The 24,938-nt window shown below is 41.1% G+C and overlaps 1 protein-coding gene and 1 long non-coding RNA gene across 7 annotated transcripts in view; one reads left to right on the forward strand and one right to left on the reverse strand.

Annotated features, from left to right (window-relative positions):
* Positions 1-24,938, forward strand: part of cdh23 (cadherin-related 23) — a 165,839-nt gene that overhangs the window by 44,887 nt on the left and 96,014 nt on the right. For all 6 annotated transcript variants that reach the window (XR_005079483.1, XM_037124921.1, XM_037124922.1 and 3 more), the window contains exon 7: positions 24,690-24,884. Coding sequence is in view for 5 of the 6 variants with exons in the window: in XM_037124921.1 (XP_036980816.1) it covers positions 24,690-24,884 (195 nt within the window). In the remaining variant the exon portion in view is untranslated. The remainder of the gene's footprint in view (positions 1-24,689; positions 24,885-24,938) is intronic.
* Positions 21,437-22,706, reverse strand: LOC119034158. Its single transcript, XR_005079484.1, has 2 exons — positions 22,214-22,706; positions 21,437-22,095 (listed from the first exon to the last, which is right to left on the reverse strand). It is a non-coding gene; the product is annotated as an uncharacterized LOC119034158 (long non-coding RNA).

Here is a 24,938-nt window from a genome sequence, read left to right on the forward strand (position 1 = left end):
GTTTTGATAGAACAGCAGATGGGCCACAACCCAAATCCATTATTGGATGAGATGATGGAGCGAGCCCACAACATACTGAGAGGTGTTTTTCACATTCCCTAAGCGCGACAGGTAGTCCTCTATATAGCAAGCCCTGCATTGACAAACTCAAAATGTTTTGCCAAGTGTGCATCTGTGGAGTACAGCTCTGCTGAACTGTGGGGACATCCAGGTCTAAAAGAGCAACCCTCCACAAAAACACTCACACACAGCCTTCCCCCCCCAGCTGCCTGACCCTCACACTCTCCCACTGGGAGGCAGTCTCTCTGTCAGTGTCCCTGTGATAATATCAAATGCCAACACTAACAACTTCTCTTGCTGGGCCCAGTGTGTGCCATCTCCTGTGGTTCCATAAGCTGACCACAAACACAGTTTTCTCTTGTTCTTTAAGTCACTTGTACTTATTTGCTCCTGTTCCTCTGCAGTCTGTTCTTTTTCTCTGGCAACGGTCTGTCCATCTCACATAAATATACAGTATATATTCACAAAACACATTTTCTTTGTGCAATTATGGGATCACACACATTTAACTCTTCCACATATTTTGGCTACTTCCACAATGGATTGGCTGTTTCTCTCTCGTTAACTGGGCCCTTCCCAACATGGCTTGTAAAATCTGATTTTTGGCATAGGGTTCTAATGCTGGAGGCCCTTCCTTAGGCAACCCTTCCCACTTTCCCAGCTTGGAACATGAAATCAGGAATGGACTTCCTGCATTGCCAGTGGCTGGGGAGCAATTCTGGGTTCAATGTTTTTCCCAAGGACACTGACATGTTGATAAGAGGAGGTGGAGATTGACCCGCCAACCCTTTGCTCAGTAGACAAGTCAAACTACCTCCTGAGCCACCTCTAAACATATTCACCTTTATAGATCGTGTCCATATGTAGTTTCCAATGACCTTAGCAACTTTGTTTAATTGGTTGAGCCCCTAAACGTATAGCATTTTAGATCATTTTTTCATCCTCCAGCCAATACTCACTTTCATCTGGCCCCACAGCAGGTTCGCTGTACAGGGGAATATTGCCTTCGATATTACAGTAGATATTTCAGAAGGTTGTAAAGCTGTTTTCAGATGTGCCACAGTAATGTAATGCAGACAAGCAAAAGGCTCCAAGTGATAGATATCCAAAATGTATCTGTTTACTGTCTCTCAGGTATGTCAGGCAGGTGAGTAAATCCCTCCTCAGCCTCTATTTTCTATCAGCCAAATCTCAATGTCCCTCTCTAACCTACAGTAAGCTCTGATGAACTAGAGAACCTGGCTGCCCAAGGTGGAAACCCTTCAGGTGAAAGTCAGACATCCAGAGAAGAAAAAGCCCTTCAGTTTGGTTTCTGAAATTGTTTGTAACAGAATCCCCTCAGTAGAGTTTGATTTGTTGCATAATTGTGTGTTTCTTTAAAAGGTCACTGCTCCAAGGTGTTAGGGGAACAGTTGTGTACTGTAGAAGAGAGGAAATTCAAACCAGCCAAATTTTTGAGCTCAAACTTTTGGCTACTACTTCCTCCAAACAATTTTGAGTTGAATAGCACGACAGCATTTCACGCACGAAAAGCACAAACACACGCACACGCACACGCACACACGCGCACACACACACACACACACACACACACACACACACACACACACACACACACACAAATGCACTCATATTTTCGATAATATTGGCAGAGGGTGTTTGAGAGCTCCTATTACGCCTGCGAATGAGCTGTTTAGTGCTTGATGTGGGCTCTGGCAGCAAAACAGAGGCACCTGTTATTTGATGTGCCCTCTGTCGCTGTCAGGTAGAACACAGATGAATCTGTTAGATTCCTTTCTTCTTTGCCTTTGTTCACTTCTGAAAGCCGAAATTCAGTCCCTAATCTGTTATCGCCCTCTGCCCTGTACCTCTGCAGGTTACAACATCCAAAGGTAATTTGTTTACCATGTTATAAACAAATATTTCAGCTCTAAAGCAGCAACTACAGTATATGGATGACTGATGTCTTTGGAGTTTCAGGGTTCCCTGGGAACTTTAAAAGAACTTAGTCTTGTTTGTAGTGAAATTCTGAAATTGCATTCAAATAATACATTTATTGCTAAATTACATGAAGTGTTTACAATATTAATGTCAACACAGTCATCCTTCACATAGATTGCAGACAAATGGACAAACACATGGCTTCTTTCTGAAACAAGACACACACACACACACGCACTCTCACACACACTCACACACATACACACAGGCTGCCTCCTAGATGTTGGATTTAGCCCATAATGATTTCAGTATCATTGCTCCTGGTCTCTCCTGTAGTATAATTGAATCTAGTGGTTACTGAGCTGAGTGGTGGCTGGTTGACAGGCGCAGGCCTCAAAGAGAATTCTGCCTGACACTAAGACCCTGAGCCCCGCAGGGAGGGATGGAGGGATTTAGGGAGAAAGAGAAAAAATGGGTAAAGCGAGAAGGTTAAATGGGAAGCAGTCAATATTTTACTCACCTCAGGCTCCATTTATAACTTTCTCCGACATAAAATTGGTGCTTGGGACGTATTTCTAAGCAAAAGTTGTGGCTTCTAATAAAATATCCTTATTCTGCTCCTCCTCTGCATCATCTATGTTGTGCTCAATAGAGAAATTACAGTTAATAGTCTTTACGAGAGTGAAGTGATGGCAGTTCTGTTAACTCTTCATCTTTGTAGATCATTTTTCATCTGTCCATCTGATTATGTCTGACAGCACTGATTAGACCACAACACATGATCATCCTTTACAAACTAACTCCTACAGTAACTTCTCATTTTTTTACAACAGAAATGCAGTACATATGGCCAGGATGTCTTACCAGCTGTTTGTTCAGATATTTCATGCAGAAAGAGTCGCCTAATTTCAGTCCACATTTCACTGATGGGTTTTGTTTAGTGTGTGTGTGTGTCTGTGGATGTGTAATTTTCCATCTGCGGATACTCAGTCTATGCAAGCCCATGTTCATGTGTGCATTCTTTAAGGAGTGATTGCAGTCATTCACTTCCATGAATAATGATTCATTTGTAGACTTCAGCACACCTCTCAGAGCCACTTAAGTGAGTTGTCAGGAGGATGTCGTGCCTGTGAAACAATTTTTCCGCACATCCTTTCCAGTCCAGGGGTTAACGCAACAAATACTGCCTGGGCATCACATACGCTGCCACTCGTGAAGGTAAATCACCTCCTCTTCCTCTCTTTATCTTTCTGTCATTTACTTTATCCCGCTGAGCATGAAGAGCACCTTGATTTGCGTGCTATGCAGCGATGAGCGCAGATCTGTCTGTCAGAAAAAGGGATGGCTCGCGTTTGTGAGTGACCATCGAAAAGTGCATTTCTAAGACAGAGGGATGGAGGAAGAGAGCGACAGAGGGAAGTGAAGTACGGTGCGAGTAAGGGAAGACTGAGTGTGAGGGGCAAGATTGAAGGGGGAGAGAGAACAGCTTTCACTCCCAAAAACCATTAAAGTTTGATTCACCAACTCCTCACTCTTTGAATAAATCAACCTGTCGTTCCCTCTCTCCCTTTCTTTCAAGTGTGTGGTTCCCACCCTTCCATCCCCACCCCCACCCTGCCTTAGGCGCTCTCCTTCCCTGGAAACACTCATTTGGCAGAATCGCGAATTCCGACAAGGTTTTGCTAACATGGAAGACAGTTGTGCATCTTGTCGGCTGCTCTATATTTTACAGCTGCTTGTGTGTTTGTGTTTAGGGTTGTTTGTGTGGGAGAGAGAAAGAAAAACAGAGTGCTAGCTCTCCTGGCTTTTTGTGGCGTGTACTAGAGCTTGGTTATGGGAAAAATATTCAGCTGCAAGTTGTGCCTTCAACCTCACCAGGGCTCCATTTGGCATTATGCAAATGCCTCAACAATTTTCTCCCTCCGTCGTCTTCTTCTGTGTCTCAATATGCACTACCCTTCCCATTCGTCTGTTTCCCTTCTCACTGTTCCTCCAACCGTGGCTAGATTTGCCTTAATAGAGCTTTATAGCCTTTCCAATTTGCTCAAATCTGTTTTGGCTGTCACTTCCACAATCGAGGTGGTAGGGAGAGAAGCATTAAAGAAAAATGATACATTATAGAGAAATATGGAGGGCAGTTAAGAGAAAAACAGATGCTACCTCTTTCTTGTTGTTTTTTTCAGTATAACAACATCGTAGTAGAGCTCATTGTCTTTTAACTAAACACAGCGAGTCATATATACTCAAAAGCCTGCTGTAGTGTGGAATATGACTAATTTAACACATTTTTTCTCACTGCTACAGAAAGCCTGACTGACCTGGACTGATGTGATAAAAGCAATGCTTGTTAAGTCAAATATGCTGTTGTGCCACTGCTTTTACTGTTCGGTTTATGCCTTGGATACCTTTATTTTAGCCATGTTACAAGAGGCACACATAACCACAACAAACACCTCTCAAACCAATTACAGTGACAAACAGATGGTTAAGCTCCAACTTGCATCCCATCTTTGTCAGATCCCTGCTGCATTTTTGCAGGTTGTCATTCCAGTCAGCTCAATGTTGTCTAGCAGTGTCTAATTTGGCACTTCCTCTTATAGAACAAAGCAGCTATCTTGCCTCAATGTGTGGGGTAACTTAGGAAGAAGTTATAGGTCAGTCTTTCTAACATGATGTTTCTCAGGAAGACCTCACCACCTCCTCAAGCCAGTAAGCATTTACAGGAATCACAATAGAATGGGTTATTTGTATTTATTGAGACTGTCATGCCCCACAGAGGCCTTTCCCTCAGTATGGCTGGAAGCCCATGAAATGTCAATTTTTCTTAAGACAGATATCTAATAATTTTACAAGCAGATTGGAAAGAGATTTACACTGCACCCTTATGCTCCTTAGGCACTGAACCATTTTGAGTTAAATAGCACCATCATCAAATCTTATATTTACCCCATGGTCCAGCACTAGTGGCTGCAAGCAGGGCTTTCAACTTTGAGAATAGTTCTCTCTATAGGATTTTCTGGCTAAACCTTTGAAGAGACTGAACTCTGTGCAGCCTTCTTTTAGCAACAACTTGGAGAGTCTCAGCCTTCCTGGAATAATGAAACGTTATGCCTTCATTCTTATATATGATAACATAATGATGCTCAGTGATTTGTGTATTTTCTCAAACATAAATAATGCTGCTGTCTTTTGATGTCTTTTCTGTTGTGTTACAAAATTACCTCACAGCTTTTATTTAAATTGGTCTAGATGTATCTCTTCCTTTTCATTATAACTCAATAGCCTACTATGGTTTTACCTCATCATATAATTAAGTGTGCACAAGTTTCATACGGAAGTTTATGCTAATGATTACAGTATGAAATCCAGCAAAGTCAAGCCTGTTTCTTACTGAATGTGAGTAATGAACCTCTGAAACTATATTTGATTTTTTTAGGTACGTGTTGCCAGCCCATAATAAAATGAGAAATGAATATGAAGTATGATAGATATCCACACCATATTATCAAGGACCCAAACTGCAAAGTTTGTTTTAGCAAATACAGCAAATGCATTGCATTCTTAATAAAAAGTTAAAAGTTATTTACTCTATTGTCTAGTTTTGAATAACAAATGAATAATGTACAATGGTATATGAGTTAACTTCTCCTTTCATCAGAGGGTACAGCAGAAAACCGAAAGTTTGTTTGCTATGTTTAACTGTAGGTGTTTAGTAGACTACAAGATAGTTAATGATCAAGATATTCTTTTGGGAGATGAGAATACTTCCGCATGTTGTAGTCTTTATTTTCTTTGGATTTGTAAGAAATAAACTGTAAAGTCACTTTTTCTTCTCCATTCTTACCCAGGAACTTTGATCACCAGCTTGGAAACAGTAAAATGTTGGTTGTATATTCAAATGAACATGATAAACCTCTCTCCATTTTGCCTGCACCCAGAGCCCCAAACACGTTTGTTAGCAAATCTCCTTCAGATGATGCATCATGTAACATCTTTTGCCATATTGTTTCAGTATTGTGAAAATGGAGACTGGAAAATCTCTGATCAAACTGCAAAAGAAGGCATTAATGATCAAATATAAACTACAATGCTGTTCTTCACTGTTTTTTCACAAAACATCATATACATCATATATCATATTTTAGCTGTTTTCTCTGGTAATAAAGCGACAATTTCAAAAATGTTTGCATCCTCTACTGTTTAGACAGACTAGACAGACTGCAAAGGCCATCTTCCCAGGGGATGAATACCTCTTTAAGTGAACAAAGTCTGTTTTCCCTGAAATCTCGACTAAAACTGATACTAGGAACCATCACCAAGGTCCGCTCTCATGCAAGTCAAACCCCTTTTGTCCTATGATGTCTTTCCTTCCACCTCTTTCGTGCCTCCCCCCTCTGTCATTTCCCCAACACAAGTGCTTTGATGTATAATTAAGTTGTGTGCTCGACCACTCCTCTTCCTCTCTTTCTTCTATGCCCCCCACCTCCAAGGACCCAGCTTAGGTTAAAGGGGAGAACAGAAAGGGCGCAAGAGATGAGAGAAAAAAAGAGACATAGCTCATAAGAGAGAATTTGGCAGGAAATATTGATTGTTACACAACTATTTTATAAGAAACATGTGAGGCAGGTAGGAGCCACTGCTAATACAAACCTTAGGCAAAATTTGAGGAGTCGTTACAAGAAAATCAATAAAAAGCTATTACAAAATGATGTTGCACAGGCAAAGGGGGCTGAAGCAGTCGAAGATACAGACAAGCTTGAACACTCCGCTTGTTGAGAGCTCCATAACTGGTGTCATGTCTCATCAACAAGATGTAAGTTAATTTGACAATGTCTCATTCTGCTAATTGAGATAAAGAGAGCAATGAAAGGAGACTGAAATGATGGAAATAACAGGTTGGGATGTTTGCTTTATTGTAGGAAGTACCAATTGCCATGTAATGATCACTTTATACAGAAGATGATTATACACATTGCCATTCTGCATTTGACTCATTAGTGCTGCCAGTCATACAATATGCAACCAGCTTAAACCTTGTAAACCTCGGCTGCATTTTCCTGTATTACACTGAAAGTGTTTTTGTCTTGTTCACGTCCATCTTTTTCCCACATGCAGCACTTTTTTTTCTTGCTTGTCTCCCTGTCCCCACTCGTCTCTGCTGCAGAGCTACATGAAGTGATTGCAAACGGACCCCAGTAGTGATGTGGTCTCTCCATACAGGCTCTCAGTCTGTTCAGATCTGTTTGGATTTTCAGTCTGTGATGTTCACCTCCACATCACTTCATTTCATTGACTTCATTGAATTCATCACTTGTCATGCCAGTGTTAATACTCAAGAGCTAATTGTAAAGCTGAAACTAATCAGGGATTTACTTGCATTAGAGTTTGACTTTTTTTTTGACATTTTGTCGCAAAACAACAATTTTAACCTATTCCTTGTAGTTCAGCTCAGTACAGTACAGACAGCATGTGTCAGACAAGTATTTTTACTGACACAGTGAAATGTTTTCTGTGCTGCCAAAACATCAGCTGAGGTAATACTTTTGACCGGAACAGATGGGTGTTAAAGACTTCTGTACTGTAATAGTTCCTCTGGAGAGGATTCAAACATTTTTGGCGGATTGTTATGTAGGGATGGAAACTTGGATTTTTTAATTCTAATTGCTCATAATTTCTACCAGGCTGATGTGTCTGCTTATCACCTTTCGCTCTGCTTATTTCTCCTTCTCACGCTTTTTATTGAAAATAAAAAAAAATTCTGCATACTAATTCGACATTATTTTTAAGCACCTTGGTCCTAGTGGACTTCCTTCACTAGTAAGCAGACAGTGGCATTTTAGTGCTCCGGCTGTGTGGTCCCTGCTAAAAGACAAACATAGTGGATATGAACATAACCACACAATTACTCACACACATTGTTTGCAAGTAACCACTGACATTCTTATAATGCATGGGAAATTATAGACACCGGGGGTCATTGTGCAGGAGAGTGGCAGTCTGGATATAGGTTCAAAGATGTGTCTGCAATAGCTTGAAGTGTGTGAATTATACATTGGATGGGAAGCATGTATATTTCTATGTGTGTGTGTGTGTGTGTGTGTGTGTGTGTGTGTGTGTGTGTGTGTGTGTGTGTGTGTGTGTGTGTGTCCGTCCATGGAAAGACACCTGAGACATTAAGACTCATGGAAGTAGAGCCCCTTCTGCCCTCATGATACCCCATGCCCCAGGCAACAGATAGAAAAGAGATGCTGATACAGAGTGCAGCGTACCTGTAGGACCAGACTGCGGAGTGGAGAGATTCAGGGGTATAGAGTTCACAATGAAGTGAAAACACACAAAAGGCTTTAAAACAAGCACACACAGGGAAACGAGGAGAGAGAGGCAGTGGGAGAAAGAGAGCAGGGTATCTATTGAGAAACAGCAGAGTGTGCTGAGTCCCATATGATGTTTTAGAAATGAGATGGCTTGACAGCTACTTAGACAGCAGTTCGTTTAAGAATGTGTCATGTAAAGTGCAGCTTGTCTTGGTCATCAGCCCGTCATCGCCTTTACATGAAGAAGCGCCATAGTTAGCACAAAGTCATGGCAAGTCATGTTTGTCTGGATCACTCCTTGGAGAAAGAATAGAGGCAGACCACGGAGCACCGACCAGGAAAACTGAGATGTAATGGAAATAACTCTCTGGATACACAACAGTTTGCCAGTCTTTCACAGGGCTAACACATATAATACTGTGTGTCAGTCCTACAGTTCCACATTAAATCTAACGCACACATATTCTGACTTTGAGAGGGAACTAGCCTGGCTCCAGACAGAGTCACTGCCCACATCTTTTTTTCAGCAATTCAAATAGATTTGATGTTGAGCCAAGCAGTGCTTTAGGTGGGATTGAGAATACATCTTTCTGTGCCAATGGTAGAAAAAAACGTTGACAGAAAAATGGGCAGAAAAAGCTACCAGAGTGGATGAGATCATACTGCTACACTGTAGATTGCTTGAAGTTGATTTTAAATTGAGAAAATAAACATTAAAGGTTCAGTGTGAAGAATTCAGGAGGATTTATTGGAAGAAATTGAATGTGATAGTTCTAATTCTGTTTTCATTGGTGTATAATCACCTGAAATTGAGAACTGTTGTTTTTTGTTACCTTAGAATTAGAGTCTGTATACACAACTCTGTTGGATGCCACAATCATGAGAGCACAAGCAAAATAGCTGTCACAGATGTACCTCAGTCCGATGAGGCTACCCTGCGTGACACCCACTTGTTTCTGCTGATCTGTTCTGGGACATTGCAGATTACAGCAGTTGAGATAGTAAGAAAAGAGTGCATCAATGACTGTCCATGTCAGAGAAACAAAACCTTAATGTCAGAAATAGTACATCTGATGAAATATGTTTACCAAACCTCAAAGTTCTACTGGACATTACATTCATTTTGAGCATGTTTTAGTATAGATTAGCTGCTTTGGCTACAGTCACTTGTTTCAAGTGAAATGTCAATCTCTCACAGGTTATTAAGATAATAATCAACCTAAATCAAATACATTCAAGTGGCATCAAACACAAACCTCCCTTTTGAATACAGCTTTGATATTAGGTTTATTTTGTCTTGCTCAGTCTCTCTAATTCGTTGTTATCTCAGTCTCTTCCTGTTACCTCACTTCATTTCTGTACACCATGTTTGTTCCAGGTAACTGGCTGAGCAATGTTTTCCTCACTCTCAAATCAGACCACTTGTGCAGGGGAATGACCACAAAAATGATCCAGCTACCATAAAAGGCCCCTCCTCCACTATGTACTACTAAATTACCGCTCAATATTGGATCATGGACCTTTGTAATGTTGTTCCAGATGTGTCGTTACAGATGCCATCTGTGTATGGTGAAAGCATGTAAACATGAAGCATCATGCTTCTTGTTCACAATCTTACATGATGCTAATAAAGCTGTACTGGTCTATAGATGCTGCATGTTGATCTGTATGCCTCCTGCGTTGCTCTTGGTCAAATAACTCTCATATGCACACACATACAAAAACAAATTCAAGCTACCACACACACGCATCGCTCCTGCTAGTCCCTGATTCCCCAATGTCTTTAAAAGAAAGTGTGGACTGATTAAAGTCAGAGTTTTACGGGGAGCTACGAAAAATATGACAAAATAAATAAATAAAGCAAAAGTGTCTTGCCCCTCCAGGCACCAGCCGTTTATATGATAATCAGCTCGACTCTAATTTGCATTTAATTCTATTTTAAAAAATGACTTCTTGAAAAAAGGAAGAAGTAGAGAAGAACAGGAAAAAATTATGTATGAGAGCAAGGTATTCTGTTGGAGGAAAAGCAAACAGGCTTTGTTATCATTTACCTTTTCACTGTCTTTCATCAGGTAGGTAATTTTCTTTGGTTCATGCCAATATGAGATTTCCTGAGGGCCATCCATTCCATAATAAAAACATACATGTAGAACTTTACTGTATGTCATATATATATATATATATATATATATATATATATATATATATATATATATATATATATATATATATATATATATATATATATAGTTTTCTTTATTAACAGATATTAAAATAGCTGACTTTGATGGATCCACATTATTTTTCAAAATCAACTTGCTCCGAATACTGAAGGTCAACAAACAAAAGGACACTGTTCAACTTCCAATATAGTGCCAGGTACTTCCCCTTTTGGTATTCTCAAATGAGACAAATAACTTTCACAACAAGTAGAAAGAAGGTTCAGGATAGTTGATGTGGCCCGTCCTTGTACCCTTCCCCTGGGATCAACCCATCTGCCTCTCTCTGTCTCTCTCTGGCCCTGTGGATCCTTGCTGCATGCCGGACCTGATTACCTTTACATTTAAACAAACAGTCCCAGCTCTTTGGAAGCAGTCAGCCATGAGCTCTGACCGGGAGGCTGGGGTTAGGCATTCAGAGGAGAAGACTGATCAGGAGATAAAGACATTATTTGTTTCTTTCCTCCACCGATAAAATGTGCTTTCAGTACACACACACCAGCACACACATACACACCCAAATCCTGATTGTAACATAAGTAGCTCTAAAGGTTTTAACTCAAACTCCAAGCCGTAAGGCCGTCAAAGAAGTGAGTACCAGAAAAAGTATTCTCTTAACAGAAAGTCCTTAATCGAGCTAAACTGAAGGTACATTAACTTGTTACAAATTGAATACATGGTCTCTCACGCACATACACAAGCGTGTAAACACACAAATTCATAAGCTGTCCTTGCCTTTCAAACGTGGCTCCTCTCGCTGTCTGTCGGTGTGGAATCATTTTGTTCGGCTGAGTGCCTCTTCTCAAATCACCCATCGCTCAGCCAGGCTGCCAAGTGGACAGAGTGCAAGAGCAAGATGGAATGCAAGGAGGATATAATTCGAGACATTTTTTTTGCAATCTGTTTTTGTACAGCATACAAAGACCCGCTCCATATAATGTGTTGTATTATTTGCTCCTGACCAGTTTAACCGAAATTCATTGGGTACAGGAGGTCAAGTGAATTGCCAGAGAAAGGCTTACTGCTGGTAGAAAAGGGAAGAAGAAAATGAATGGCAGCTATGTGAGGGAAGGGCATTCAAACAAAAATACCAATCCAGTCAGTGGAGCAATTGATTTTCTGACAAGACCAATCATAATCCAATAAAAAAACAACATTTGTTAGGATAAAACACACACATACACACATCATTTCTGAAATACTGATGGTTCTAACATACTCTTGCTTACGGTCATTTGTAGGAGCATTTCTATTAGTGTCTCCAAAGAGTGGGCTTTCACTTCATTAAAGATCAGCTCCTCTCATTCTTTGCTGCGTTGTTGCCATCACCACAGGATTCCTTCAGATGAGGGAGGAAGGAGAAAAGCAAAATCAGGGTTTGGAGGACCGGGTGGCTTGTTGTGACTGATGCCTCCACTGACTGACTGCAGCACTCATGCACAATAACAACCCAGAAACTTTGGGGGAAATCACAGCGAAAGAGAATCCTTGTCAAGCAGTGGAGTCAAGAAATGTCACATGACCATATTGTATTTACTAAGTGTTTGTGCCATGTTAGACAAGTTAAAAGGGATAAAAACCGGTTCTACATTTTAGGAGAAGAGCTCTTTGTTCTTGTATACAGCCTAGCTAATAATCACAGATAGAGGCATAGATTAATAGTTTGTACACTGTTGCCATAAAGGGAGCTGTATACTTTTCATAAAACTTTATCAGTGGTATGAACGCCATTTAAGGAACTCTGCTCTGCCTTTAAGTTTTTAACTCAGACTTGGCAGCTTACAAGTAGCAGTCTTTCAATGCTGTTGGATTTGTCATACTTTACTGCATTAAAACGTCAATCTTCTCCCTCAGTAAACTCTCTCTCTTCTCTTAATCTCATGTTTTTTGAGGATGAGGTCCTTTGAGAATACATGCACTGAGATAAGAAGATATCTAGTAAATACAGGAATTCTCCACTTATCTTTTAGCTGGTCCTGTAGGAAGTTCTGTCATCTTATTTCCTGGCTTGAAGTTTCATTAATTGACGTCATCTTCCAATAGATATATGTTCTTACAGCACCATGTTTACCAGCTGTTCAACAGAAATGCAAATATGATTTACACTTTAACTGGACGACTCACAGTCACAAGCAGACAACTGGCTTATCATTTCAAATTCAATGAGTTGTGCTTTCACAGCTGTTGGCCCTCAGTTTCAGAGCAAAGCTCCCTCACAGCAATCTGTCTTCCAAGAATGCATCAGTCCTGGAATTGGAGTAAAACTACTGATAAGCACACCTATCAGCAGATTGCATGTTGTTGCTCAGGTAGTCTGTCTCTTAGCTCAAGATACCACTCAACACTCAGGCAGCAATGATGGCATCAGCCACCTGGGCTTTACCACTGGGGCTGCTAAGATTAAAGGGCTTTATGAGGTGGGTTTCATACCTCAACCTCAGCTCCAAGCACAGTGTCCGTCGTGGTATCTCAGGTGCGTACATGACAACTGTTGCTCTGTGCCACTGGGAACACGTGGGCTTTAAAAGAACCTCTGGCCCAACTGTTGTCATGAATGGAATTGTAATGACAGACATCTTTTTATGGGTAGGGCCGTCTCATTGGTTTGTGGATGTTATTGCTATGACACATGATTTAAAGCTGTTCCCAGCCCCCTCAGGCCTGAGGGCTCATTTTACCAGGGACATGGCTGCAACAGGGAGCTGATTCAATAAGGGTGTCTTTCCAAGAAATATTGTATGAATATTAAGCCACAAGCTGCATTTCTGCACTGCACATTGGACTGGTTCAACTATCAAGATATTTCTGAGATTGTGAGGGTACATACAGAGTGCTCACTTTTTGAGAATCTGATTCCTTTGGGGGTATTTCCTCTGTCTCTTTTAATCTGTTTGGCACCATGGGGAAGAACAACTGAAGAGCTCAATAATTCAATCATCATCAGCATCATCAAATTAGAATAATATATATAGAGAGGTCCTCATGCGGCACCCACATAGTACACAAACTCCACACAAACTATATTCATGTTTATTAGGAGGATTCAAACTGCTGGAAAGCCAGAGTGCAGCTTGGCTTCGTTTACAAATGGAGTATAAATCATTTTTGTATAATTTTCCCCATTTACTGTTGGAGCCTTGCAGATGAAGGACACTTAGTCTTGTTTCAATATGAGTTAATAATTGATAAGCTAATTTCAACTGTGAAAAATGGCTTTGTGTGTCACCTCTATGATTAATTTAAGTGTTCTCATGATTCACCTGCTTCAGCATCTTTGTCAAAGCTGCACACTGCGAAATCATTACCAGCGCCCTGACCTGACCTATATATATATATATATATATGTATATATATATATATATATATATATATATATATATATATATATATATATGTATATATATATATACTGGAGTCTGTATTATAAATCCATCAAGTACTTGCGCAGTTCATATATTTCATGAATATATACTTTATATTGATAGATTCAAATGACCCTGGGGTATATTTGCGATTCAAGTCTTTTTTAACTTCTGGCATGATATTTGTGATCAACATTCATCTTTTCAGGATGGATGCCAGTTCTTGCTGGAACCTGAAGGTTGTGCCGTGCACTGACTCCCACACATGGGCAAAAATCTAGGGGCACTTTGCTGTGTACAGGGTTATGGTTATGTTTAATGGTTATGTTGGGGTTTATTTCGCCCGAAGGTCACATCAGAGTGCCTTGCCATACAGCAGTGGCTCTTTGGCTGACCAGAGACACACTTAGGAGGCACTTGGGCTGATCAGAGCATCATTTGGGGGGGTTCAGCCTTTGTGCAAAATTAAGCACTTAGAATGACCCATATTAGGGCACACAAGTAGTTATTTAAAACACAGAGCACTGTCACTTAAGATTTAAAATCTTTGGATTGTCCACATGGCATGTTTTAGTCTCTTGTGGTGAAGCTGAATGTTGAATTTTACCTGAATGACAGGGTCCTACGGAATTTGCTTTCACAAGTGTAATAAAAAGTGTCGGACATCATGCTAGGAACAAATCATTTATGTCCACTTTTGGCTTTCACTTATGGTAGTTCACAGTGTTACTTAATGCTCCAAATCGTGATAATATCACCAAATGGCTTTGAATCGGCCTGCCCATGTCTGGTCAATCATCAATGTGAAGATGCTATTATTATACCAGTCAGCATTTCATTGGTACTGTGCTTGTTTTGTTATCCCTGAAATTGTTGTTTTGGGGTCTTATATTTGGGTCTTGTTAGTAGCACTTAGCTGTAAGTGCTAGCCACTTAATTTATGTTAAACCTGCTGTGTGAAACCTTCGTGTCCCCCTTCTAACAATGAGAGTAATTACACTAACACTGACGACGCGCTTATGATGCTAAACGCTCCGCTGCACTCCTAGTTTCTGTAGCCTACTCTAGCACTACCGTTGCTCCCCCCTTGAGCTTGAACGCTTGAACTTTTATGTCAAATGTAACAAAAGTTTATTTATATGTGAAAGACACAATCCGCAGGTGCAACAGGTTTTTTTGGTTGAGCTGCTTTTAGGCATGAAAAAGCCACATCTTTTAGTTTTTAATTATACAAATGATTCCAGTTCTAGTGTTTAAATTTCATATGATTATCTGTGTTTGTTTCATCAGTTACAGCCAGAGTTAGGATTCCCCAGTGACAAGCAGATAGCACCACAACAGCAGCACTATCTCTGTTATTAAATATGGACCTATCTATTAAACAAGTGATTGTACTCGTTCTTAGGTGCCACCACCATGAAGTAACCACCTAATCAAAAGCCTTTATCTCCTCATTTGCAATACATTCTCTCACATGGGTCAGAATAATGCCAGTGCCAGTGTGATAAGGCGCCACATGTGGGAGGCATTGATGGAGGGACAGAGGTTGTGAGAGGCAGGCAGTGAAAGGCTGAGCCGAGCCGGTACAATCACATGCCTGCTGGGTTAGAAGCGGAGAGCAGACAGCTGGGGAGGAACCGAGAACCTTGTGAGCAGTGTAGGTGTAATCATGACTCTATTGTAGTGAACAGCTGGGCCTCTGGAGCTGTGAGCAGCAGGGGGCCAAAGCCTGGGCACTACCCCTGCAAATCACCATGTCTTTTACATTTCTGACAATATAAGAGCAGAACATTGTACTCAAGTCTGTGGGTGTGTCGTGGCCTTTACCAGGTAGAACAAAAAGTTGAGTTTACTTCAAATAACAGAAATAATATGCCATAGACTGACCTTTGACTGCCATTTCTTACTGGATCAGCATAACGTGGCCTACAAGTAGGTGGGTAGCAGTTGAACAGTCAACCAAATGTAGTGAAAGTTCAAGTGGGCTGAATAACACCAGTAAAGCACACTGATAGCTACATAGACATAAACAGACACATTGAAGCCTGAACACAAAGACAACTTAAGACCAGTTTTACAAAAGTTGTTGTGTGTGGAACAATTGTGGTTCAGTCTGTTTCACAAAGGTGCAGGTGAGATTTGATCCAAAATACCCTGACAAATGAAGCCATTGCGGTAAATACACAACCAAAAAAGTTTTTCACAGGCACATTAAATAGAATATTAGAATATTACAGTTTTAACCAGACTAGCGTCTTTTCCAATCATCAACTATCTGTGGATTGTTCCGTTTTAGGTTTGAATACAAAATCATTGTTTCCTTGTCGTTATAAATATAAATGATAAGCAGGAATGATAAGAAATGATAAACAGATAAGAGGAAATGAAGTGCTTGAGTGTGGAGAGGGATGCTGGCGTGTATCCGACAAAGTACTTTGGGCTGTTCGGGTCATTTTTTTGTTTGACGGATTGTCAAGAATGGTAATGAATGCATTCAGTGTGCACTTAGTAGATAAATAGAAGAATACTTACCATGTTTATTCTCTGCACTGTTAAAAAATAGAGGCATTATGGCATGAATTCCACTGCTGATGGAGACCAATCTTCATTTCCTTAGAGAGAAGGGAAAGTGCAGTGTCGAGGTATTGCTTTTGCATTCCTGTTTTAATGAGTAACAGTAACATGCATCCAATGAAAGTCAGTATAATCCAAATTCTGGCTGATAATGATTATTCTTTTGAAGAGAAGTATTACATAGAAGCTAAGAATTTCTATTTTTCACACCTTACTGTTTGCTGCTTTTAATAGCACTTCACCATTGCAAAAGTTGTGATTCAGTGATTTGTTTTTTGGAACAAATCGTGCTCTAATTTGGGGCTTTTAGCTTGTGCACCTGAAGAGCATAATTTGCCTTTACACTGCAGTCTGAGTGAATTTGGCTTCAGCTCTTCCATCACTCAATTGATGTATAAATTAATTAAACTAAGTTGTTGTTGGACAGAACATCATCCTACTGTGCTGCTGACTGCTCCCTCATGGACTCCCCACAAGAGAGAAAGCTGACATTTAACCGCCCAGATCCATTACACATAGAGCTCCAGCACTCATTGGACTTTATCCCCAGTCATCCCTCATGGTTCCCGAGAGAAGCTGGGCCATGTAGTCCAGAGGTCTGGCCAGGCTTGGACTCTCCAGGGCCCTCTGAAGTCTCCCTGTCATGTTGAACCTGAGGTTCGGCCCACAGGAGACAAGCACTCTGCTGCTGCCTTCAGCCCAGGCAGTAGAGACAGCAGCGCAAACACCACGGTATTATACAGCAGAGACACAGTTAAAAGGGAATATGGTCTCCCTGCTTTATTACAAAAGTCTCATGGCTGTTAGTGACGGGCTTTGACTTTCATACGCTCATACATATACCCTCGCTTTCGTTCTTCTCTCACTCTCTGTCCGTTAAGTACTTGTTTTTCTTGGTCTCCTCACAAATTGTGGTCAGTCTTTTTCAGTCATTTCTAACATTGTTGTTCCTCTCTCGAGCCTGTGGGTTTGGGCATAAATCAATATCCTTCACTTTGTTCTATTTTACTTTGAATATGATTTTCTTGCAATCTAACCACACACAGTATTGAATTAGATATTTCATCTGAAAGCACATGTGTAAAAAGTGGCCCTCTGTGTGATTTGGCTTCCCTTTACAGTTTCTGAGCCCCAGGTCTGTAACAATTTGTCAGACGTAATAGGTGCTAGCTTCAAACCAAACATATTAGGTCACAACAGTGTTATATGCTGAAAACTTGTGTGTTGAAGTAAACATGTATGTAATGCTCTGATCCTACCTCTACCTCTAGCTGAAGTTATGCAGTGCAGAAGCAAGTAATAGGGGCAGAGTGGCTGAGACAGAGACACCATTCACCTTATTACAACAAAATGAGCTGTTATATTAAGGTAAAAAGTTCCATAATGTTGCTCTAAGTAGGTACAATAAGGCCATTAATTTATTACCTTGTAAAACAAGCCTTAGCAGTGATTCCAGCAGCTGTAATGGTCTTTTCTTGGTATCCCTTTAGTGTCCCCCGGTCTTCCTCGCAAATCGCTGAATCTCTTTCAGTTAGGACCGAGTGTAATCCTGGTCTTCGGATATCTCCAACTTTTTTCATTGAGGTTCACTTTGAGAGCCAAAGATTGTTTCTGAAGCAAATCCAGCATTGTCTGTACTGTGTGATTTAATTTGACATTGAATTTTGGTTGAGGGTGTTTGGATCAGTCTTCTTCAAGGATCTATTTCTGTGAAATGAATCCATTCCCATAGCATGCTACAAGCACCATATTTAATTGTAATCAGACTGTATTTAATAATATATTAACTGTAGGGTGGTTTGTCCCAATGTATCTTTATTGCTGGAATGTGGTATCCAGGCCATGTTCTTCTTTTGGCTGTTGTGTGCTCCATCTGAAGTGACTTTTATCTTCCCACACTACTGCAAGGGTCTGACTGATGAAATGCTGCATACATAGCATTTTCTCAGATTCTCTATCAGGGTCGTTGGGTTCTTGGTCACTTGCCTGACCAACACCCTTTTTGCCCATTCACTGACTATGGCTATAGCAGCAGGTCTCAGAAGGATCATGATATTCCTCCTCCTTTTACAGAGTTATGCCCACAATGCTCCTGAGAATGTTAATTCATTTAGCAATTTCTTCCACTCTTCCATGGATTTCCACCTCATCAGAATTTTGCCTTGGACCTCTCCTGAGAGTCCCCTGGACTGCAGGGCTTCCAGGGGTTACTTGTTTTGGTATTGGATGTATTGTGACCTATAGGACTTTGTTTAAAATAATGTGTGCCTGAACCAGATGACCATATAAAAGGGGATCATAAGCAAGAAAAATCAACTGGTAACCAAGTGTCTAGATACCTTTCTCTTTCAGAATAAATGAGTTTGCAAGAATGTATATTGCATCATTATAAAGTCTTAAGAGTAAGCTGGTGCAACATCAACTCTCAATTAAGTTTATAACACAAGATGCCTGAACAGAATGTTCTAAATATGAAATATCTGTATCTCCCTCTCTGTACACTACAGCATGTCTCTCCTCCCCCTCAAATTCCATACGTAGTAGCCTCTCAGATGGAGAAGAGGGTGATTCCTGCAGTGCGCTTCAGATAAGACACAGCAAGAAGCTCTCTTCATCCTCTTCATCCCTCTCCAACTGTCATGCCACTTAACATTCTGGTTCCCACTGGTAATAACCCCCATTTATTTAAAAGCCACAAGACACTGTCAAGACATACACGGGAATATGCACTATGGCTAACCATATGGCTTTTGCACTTGAAGGAATATGTAGAGGCACAAACAGTTTTTCTTAGCTAGCTCACAGTGGTACCCAGTATTACAGCCACTGGACTCATCAGTCCTCGCTGGGAATTGTTTATTATCTGACTTGTTTATGAAAAAGTAATTGGACAGTCTTATAGGGTAATAAAATCAAGGGATTCACTGTCTAGCCTTTTGCGCTTGGTCACCCACATTGACTTGTAATCGTCATCACACGGGTCCAATCAATGGTATGATGGCAAGCTATTGAGACCCAGCGGAAGGTACAAAAGGCCAAGCTGAAGACTATATGTCTGAAGGCTTTTTACTCTCCGATGAGCTCCACGGTGAGCTGCAATGAGCGGATTACCAGACGGGGTGTAGTGCTCTCTCTAGCAGTTGGCTGCTGGATTGCAGTGAAATTATCTTAAGTAGCTCATGATCACAAGGCCACTTTTTAAATAGGTTCCTTTATTGTTTGTCTCTTAGGACTGAAATGCACCGCTTTTGCAAACGGGGCAGTTTGACCTTGAAAGCCTTCCAGTGGGGTGATAAAGGGAAAACAAGATAAGAATGAATAAGGGGAATGGCTGGTGGTTACACTGTGTCTCTCTTAGCAGGCATCAGAGCCTCCAGAGCCGCTCAAAGAGAGTCTTTACCTGCATATGACCAAGCCTGCTAACCTCTGAAGTACCACATTGGCACATACGGCTGATAGTTGGTCATCTGTGATTCTCAGCAAAGCTTTGAACTTTTGTTGCTTGAACTGCTTTGAACACCGTGGCACTGTCAAATCTGGAAGATCAAAACTGATGTTTGTGTGTGTGTTTACGTGTTTGAGTGTTTGGCATTATTTACTGAACCTTGTGGCGTTTGACACTGGGCGGTGTTAATGAGTCATTGTTTCACAAGCTGCTGTGTTGAGAGAGATAGAACCTGGCATCCTTTAGGGGAGGAAAATGATACGTCATATCACATATTTTCTCCTCACACATCCAGATCTCATCCACACACACACAAGTTCTCTTTCCAAAAAGAGGTACTCGCACACACACACTCACCTAATGCTTAACTGTCAAACTGCCTTCTTGACATCAAAGCTAAGTTGATAAAGCAGACAACCATGCTAGACACACATACAGGTGTACAAGTGCACATACACAAACAAACAAGCCTATGCAGGAATATGTAATTCACTTACCTAGAGTTTGAATCTGTGCATTTTTATCCATTTAATTTGTGCCTGTGCTGCAGTGTCATGCTGCAGGCTGAGGGGTACCTTTTACAGGTGTTTCCAATTCTCGCACAAGCAGACAACTTGACAAGGATAAGAAATATATCAGAGAAATGCAGCTTAGATGTTTATTCAAATGCAGTTATTGTCATGGGGGAGTGGATTAGTGACTGTTCCCTCACTCAGGAACTGTTGATGAGGTTTGCTTCAGCTGTGTGCTGCAGCAAAGTTTCTGTGAACAGAATACGATCTACCAACCGACTTCCCAAAGAGACTTTTAAGTCATTTTGTTGTTCTGGTTATTTCTCTTTATAAACATCTACATTTTTTTGTTTGTTTTTCATAACAGTTCTCTTAAATGCGTGTTTGGGCTTTGATATTGAATTATTAACAACAGTTTCACTAACATTAGTTAGGAGACCTGATCTACCTGTCGGGCCACAGGTGAAAGACAGTGACAGGGATTGGGATTGCATGTTAGAGTTTTGAATTTACTCATCTAAGATCTAAACAGACAGGGAGACTGTCAAATATCCTTATTTTGATCTAGAATGCAATAACTTTTAATATATCAGGCTCAGAAATGACCTGTGACCCTGTCTGCATACATCAGGGCATTTTAACTTCAAGGCTGAGAGATTGAGATATCTGTTGCTCTCTCTGGCATCTGTTGCTCTCGTCTTCCCCTGCAGCTACACTCCTCAGATCCCTTTCCTCTGTCTGTCCTTCAATTCCCACGTGGAAATCTGGCTTAATCTGGTGAGACAGACCAGTTTCCAGCACTGCTCATGCATGTGTAGAGCCCAATGGGATAAGTTAAAGGAAAGAAATCAAGCGAGAGGAATGCCAGAAGCAGAGAGACCGAGGAAGTGTATGTGCAGCTGATGTAATGTAAAGTCATGTAGACAGGGGCAGTTACCTCGCTGTTATGTTGTTGTGTTACATGGCTGATGGCCCCCTGTCCTTGAGAGTAAGATAGTAGGTCAACAGCTCGAAGTCACACACATTTTATTGCACAAATTAGAACAAACACACACACACAGACAGTCTCACCCCACATGTTCATACTGTCCAGACATGTACAGTGGTGTGAAAATGTGTTGGCCCCCTTCCTGATTTCTTTTTTTTGCATGTTTGTAACACTTACATTTTTCAGTTTTTAAAATGAAGGTTTTTATTATTAAGGGGGAAAAACCTACACGGCCATGTGTAAAAAAGTGACTACCCCCCAAACCTAATAACTGGTTGGGCCACCCTTAGCAGCAACAACTGCAATCAAGCCTTTGCGATAACTTGCAATGAGTCTTTTACAGCACTGTGGAGGAATGTTGGCCCACTCATCTTTGCAGAATTGTTGTAATTCAGCCACACTGGAGGGTTTTCGAGCATGAACCACCTTTTTAAGGTCATGCCACAGCATCACAATAGGATTCAGGTCAGGACTTTGACTTGGCCACTCCAAGGTCTTCATATTGTTTTTCCTTCAGCCATTCAGAGGTGGACTTGCTGGTGTGTTTTAAATCATTGTCTTGCTGCAGGACCCAAGTCCACTTCAACTTGAGGTCACAAAGAGATGGCCTGACCTTCTCCTTCGGGATTTTTTTGTAGACAGCAGAATTCATGGTTTCACCACAGCAAGTCTTCCAGGTCCTGAAGCAGCAAAACAGGCCCAGATCATCACACTACCACCACCATATTTTACTGTTGGTACAATGTTCTTTTCTGAAATGCTGTGTTACTTTTACGCCAGATGTAATGGCACACACACCTTCCAAAAAGTTCAACTTTTGTCTCGTCAGTCCGCAGAGTATTTTCCCAAAGGTCTTGGGGATCATCAAGATGTTTTCTAGCAAAACTGAGATGAGCCTTCATGTTCTTTTTGCTCAGCAGTGGTTTATGTCTTGGAACTCTGCCATGCAGGCCATTTTTGCCCAGTCTCTTTCTTATGGTGGAGTCATGAACACTGACCTTAACTGAGGCGAGTGAGGCCTGCAGTTCTTCAGAGGTTGTTGTGGGGTCTTTTGGATGAGTCGTCGCTGCACTCTTGGGGTAATTTTGGTCGGCTAGCCACTCTTGGGAAGGTTCACCACTGTCCCATGTTTTCACCATTTTTGTGGATAATGGCTCACTGTGGTTCACTGGAGTCCCAAAGCTTTAGAAATGGCTTCATAACCTTTTCCAGACTGATAGATCCCAATCGCTTTCTTTCTCTTTTGTTCCTGAATTTCTTTGGACCTCGACATGATGGCTAGATTTTGAGGATCTTTTGGTCTACTTCACTTTGTCAGGCAGGTCCTATTTAACTAATCTCTTGATTGAGAACAGGTGTGGCAGTAATCCGGCCTGGATGTGGCTAGAGAAATTGAAAACCACAGTTACGTTGTGTTTTAACAGAGGGGCAATCACTTTTTCACACAGGGCCCTGTAGGTTTGGATTTTTTTTCACTTAATAATAAAACACTTCCTTCAAACACTGCATTTTGTGTTTACTTGTGTTATCTTTGTCTTATTCTTAAATCTGTTTGATGATCTGAAACATTTAAGTGTGATAAACTTTTTCAGACCACTGCACATGTTCCAACCCAAGAATTCACACAAACACACACCATTTTATACACCATGACACAGCACGACAGTAGCAAGAGGAAATGTACACACGTATACACAAAGAATTACCAACAATACATGCAAATACACCTCCACACTCCCCTGACACCCATGCAGACAGACTGTGGGGTCAACTGCTCTCTTACTGTGTCACTTTAGCTTTGGCTCAGGGCCCAGCTCAGTTCAATACCATGACCTCCCCATGTGGTCGCACTTCTCCCCCTGCAGTAAACAAGGCCACACACCATGAACTGTGTGTGTGTGTGTGCATGTGTACAGGTGAGTGTGTGAGAGACAAAGAGAGGAGGAGAATGTGGGCTTTTGTCCTGTAATATACCTGGAAAACCTCCCGTCCTCATGCACATTTTTCCTTGTATCTGTAGGCACTGTGATTTCTTATTTATTTTGTGTGTGTGTGTGTGTGTGTGTGTGTGTGTGTGTGTGTGTGTGTGTGTGTGTGTGTGTGTGTGTGTGTGTGTGTGTGTGTGTGTGTGTGTGGCTATTTTGAGATAAAATTCCAATTAATGGGGATGTTTCTTAAACTTAGACACACAAGCCACTCTGCAGGACCTGGGGAGTGTTTCAACAATGACCATGACTTGGACAAACAGTCCTCCGATGTGGCATTGTGCAGCCTCTCTGTCCAGTTGATAATTCTTAACTCTTTTTTTAAAACAAAGCAAAGTTGATAAAGCAGACGACTTTGCAAGACACATGCAGGTGTACAAGTACATACACACACAAACAAGCCCATGCATTAAAAAACCCAACAGATCTATGTCATATGAATCCTGATGAAGAAAGCCTATAGAAAATTAAAGGACACACTTAAGAGAGAAGGTTAATGACTGTTTTTCCTCCCAAATGATTGACAGGGCTGATAATGATGACAGGTATCAGTCCAAACAAATAACTTTGACTGCAATTACACCACGAAGAGAAGCATTTCCCTATTGAAATCAAGGGACAAACAATTTGCTGATAAAAAAAAAAAAATCTGTAGTTTACCACTCTTTGAAGTGTGTTCTTTCAGTAGAGGTTCCTGAGTATTTGTCAAACATTTAACTGGAAATGCCAATGAGACAGTCTTCTTTCGAGCCGCAAAACAAACATTTCCATATTCTCTGAGAAATCATGCAGCATTGTCCAAGGGTTTGGTTTTAAAACGATGCTGGATGGCTTATTTGTCTTATTAAAATGAGTGAATGATGCTATAGCGATGAGCAGGCACCCACTGGAATCGAAGGAGCTGAATCCATCTTTTATCTTCTTCCTCTCCAACATTTGGTCTCCAGAATGGTCAATATTTAAAACCAACTGTGTGTGATCTCATTTTGTTCATCATTGCCATCATTTATCCAGTTGGACCAGGATTACATTGTTATTTGCAGTCATGTTCAGAGTTGCTGCAGGGAATGAATATACACATTCACAGTCACAAATAGGTCACTGTGTTCCAAAAATGATCACTGAATTAAAATGTCCTCTGTGGCTATGTAGTTATATACGGCCTGTGTGTTAACCACATATGAAGGTTATAAGTTCAATCTCTACTTCAGCAGTCATATATTAGTATTCATCCTGAACATTTCTCTAAGACTGTGCTCCTAATGCCAGCATTTGTGTGTGTCTTTCAGAACACACCAGTGGGCAGATCAGTGTTCATGGTGAACGCGACAGACCCGGACCAGGGCACCGGAGGCAGCGTTCTCTTCTCCTTCCAACCACCTTCTCCCTTCTTCGCTATCGACGGAGCCCGAGGCACCGTCACCGTCATCAAACCTCTAGACTACGAGACAACCTCAGCTTACCAGCTCACCGTCAATGCCACGGTCAGCACACAAACATGAGAAGCATTCTGACTCTACATGAGCAAAGACCATTGA

This window comes from Acanthopagrus latus, chromosome 15, assembly GCF_904848185.1.
Source record: "Acanthopagrus latus isolate v.2019 chromosome 15, fAcaLat1.1, whole genome shotgun sequence".
Classification (NCBI taxonomy): Eukaryota; Metazoa; Chordata; class Actinopteri; order Spariformes; family Sparidae; genus Acanthopagrus; species Acanthopagrus latus.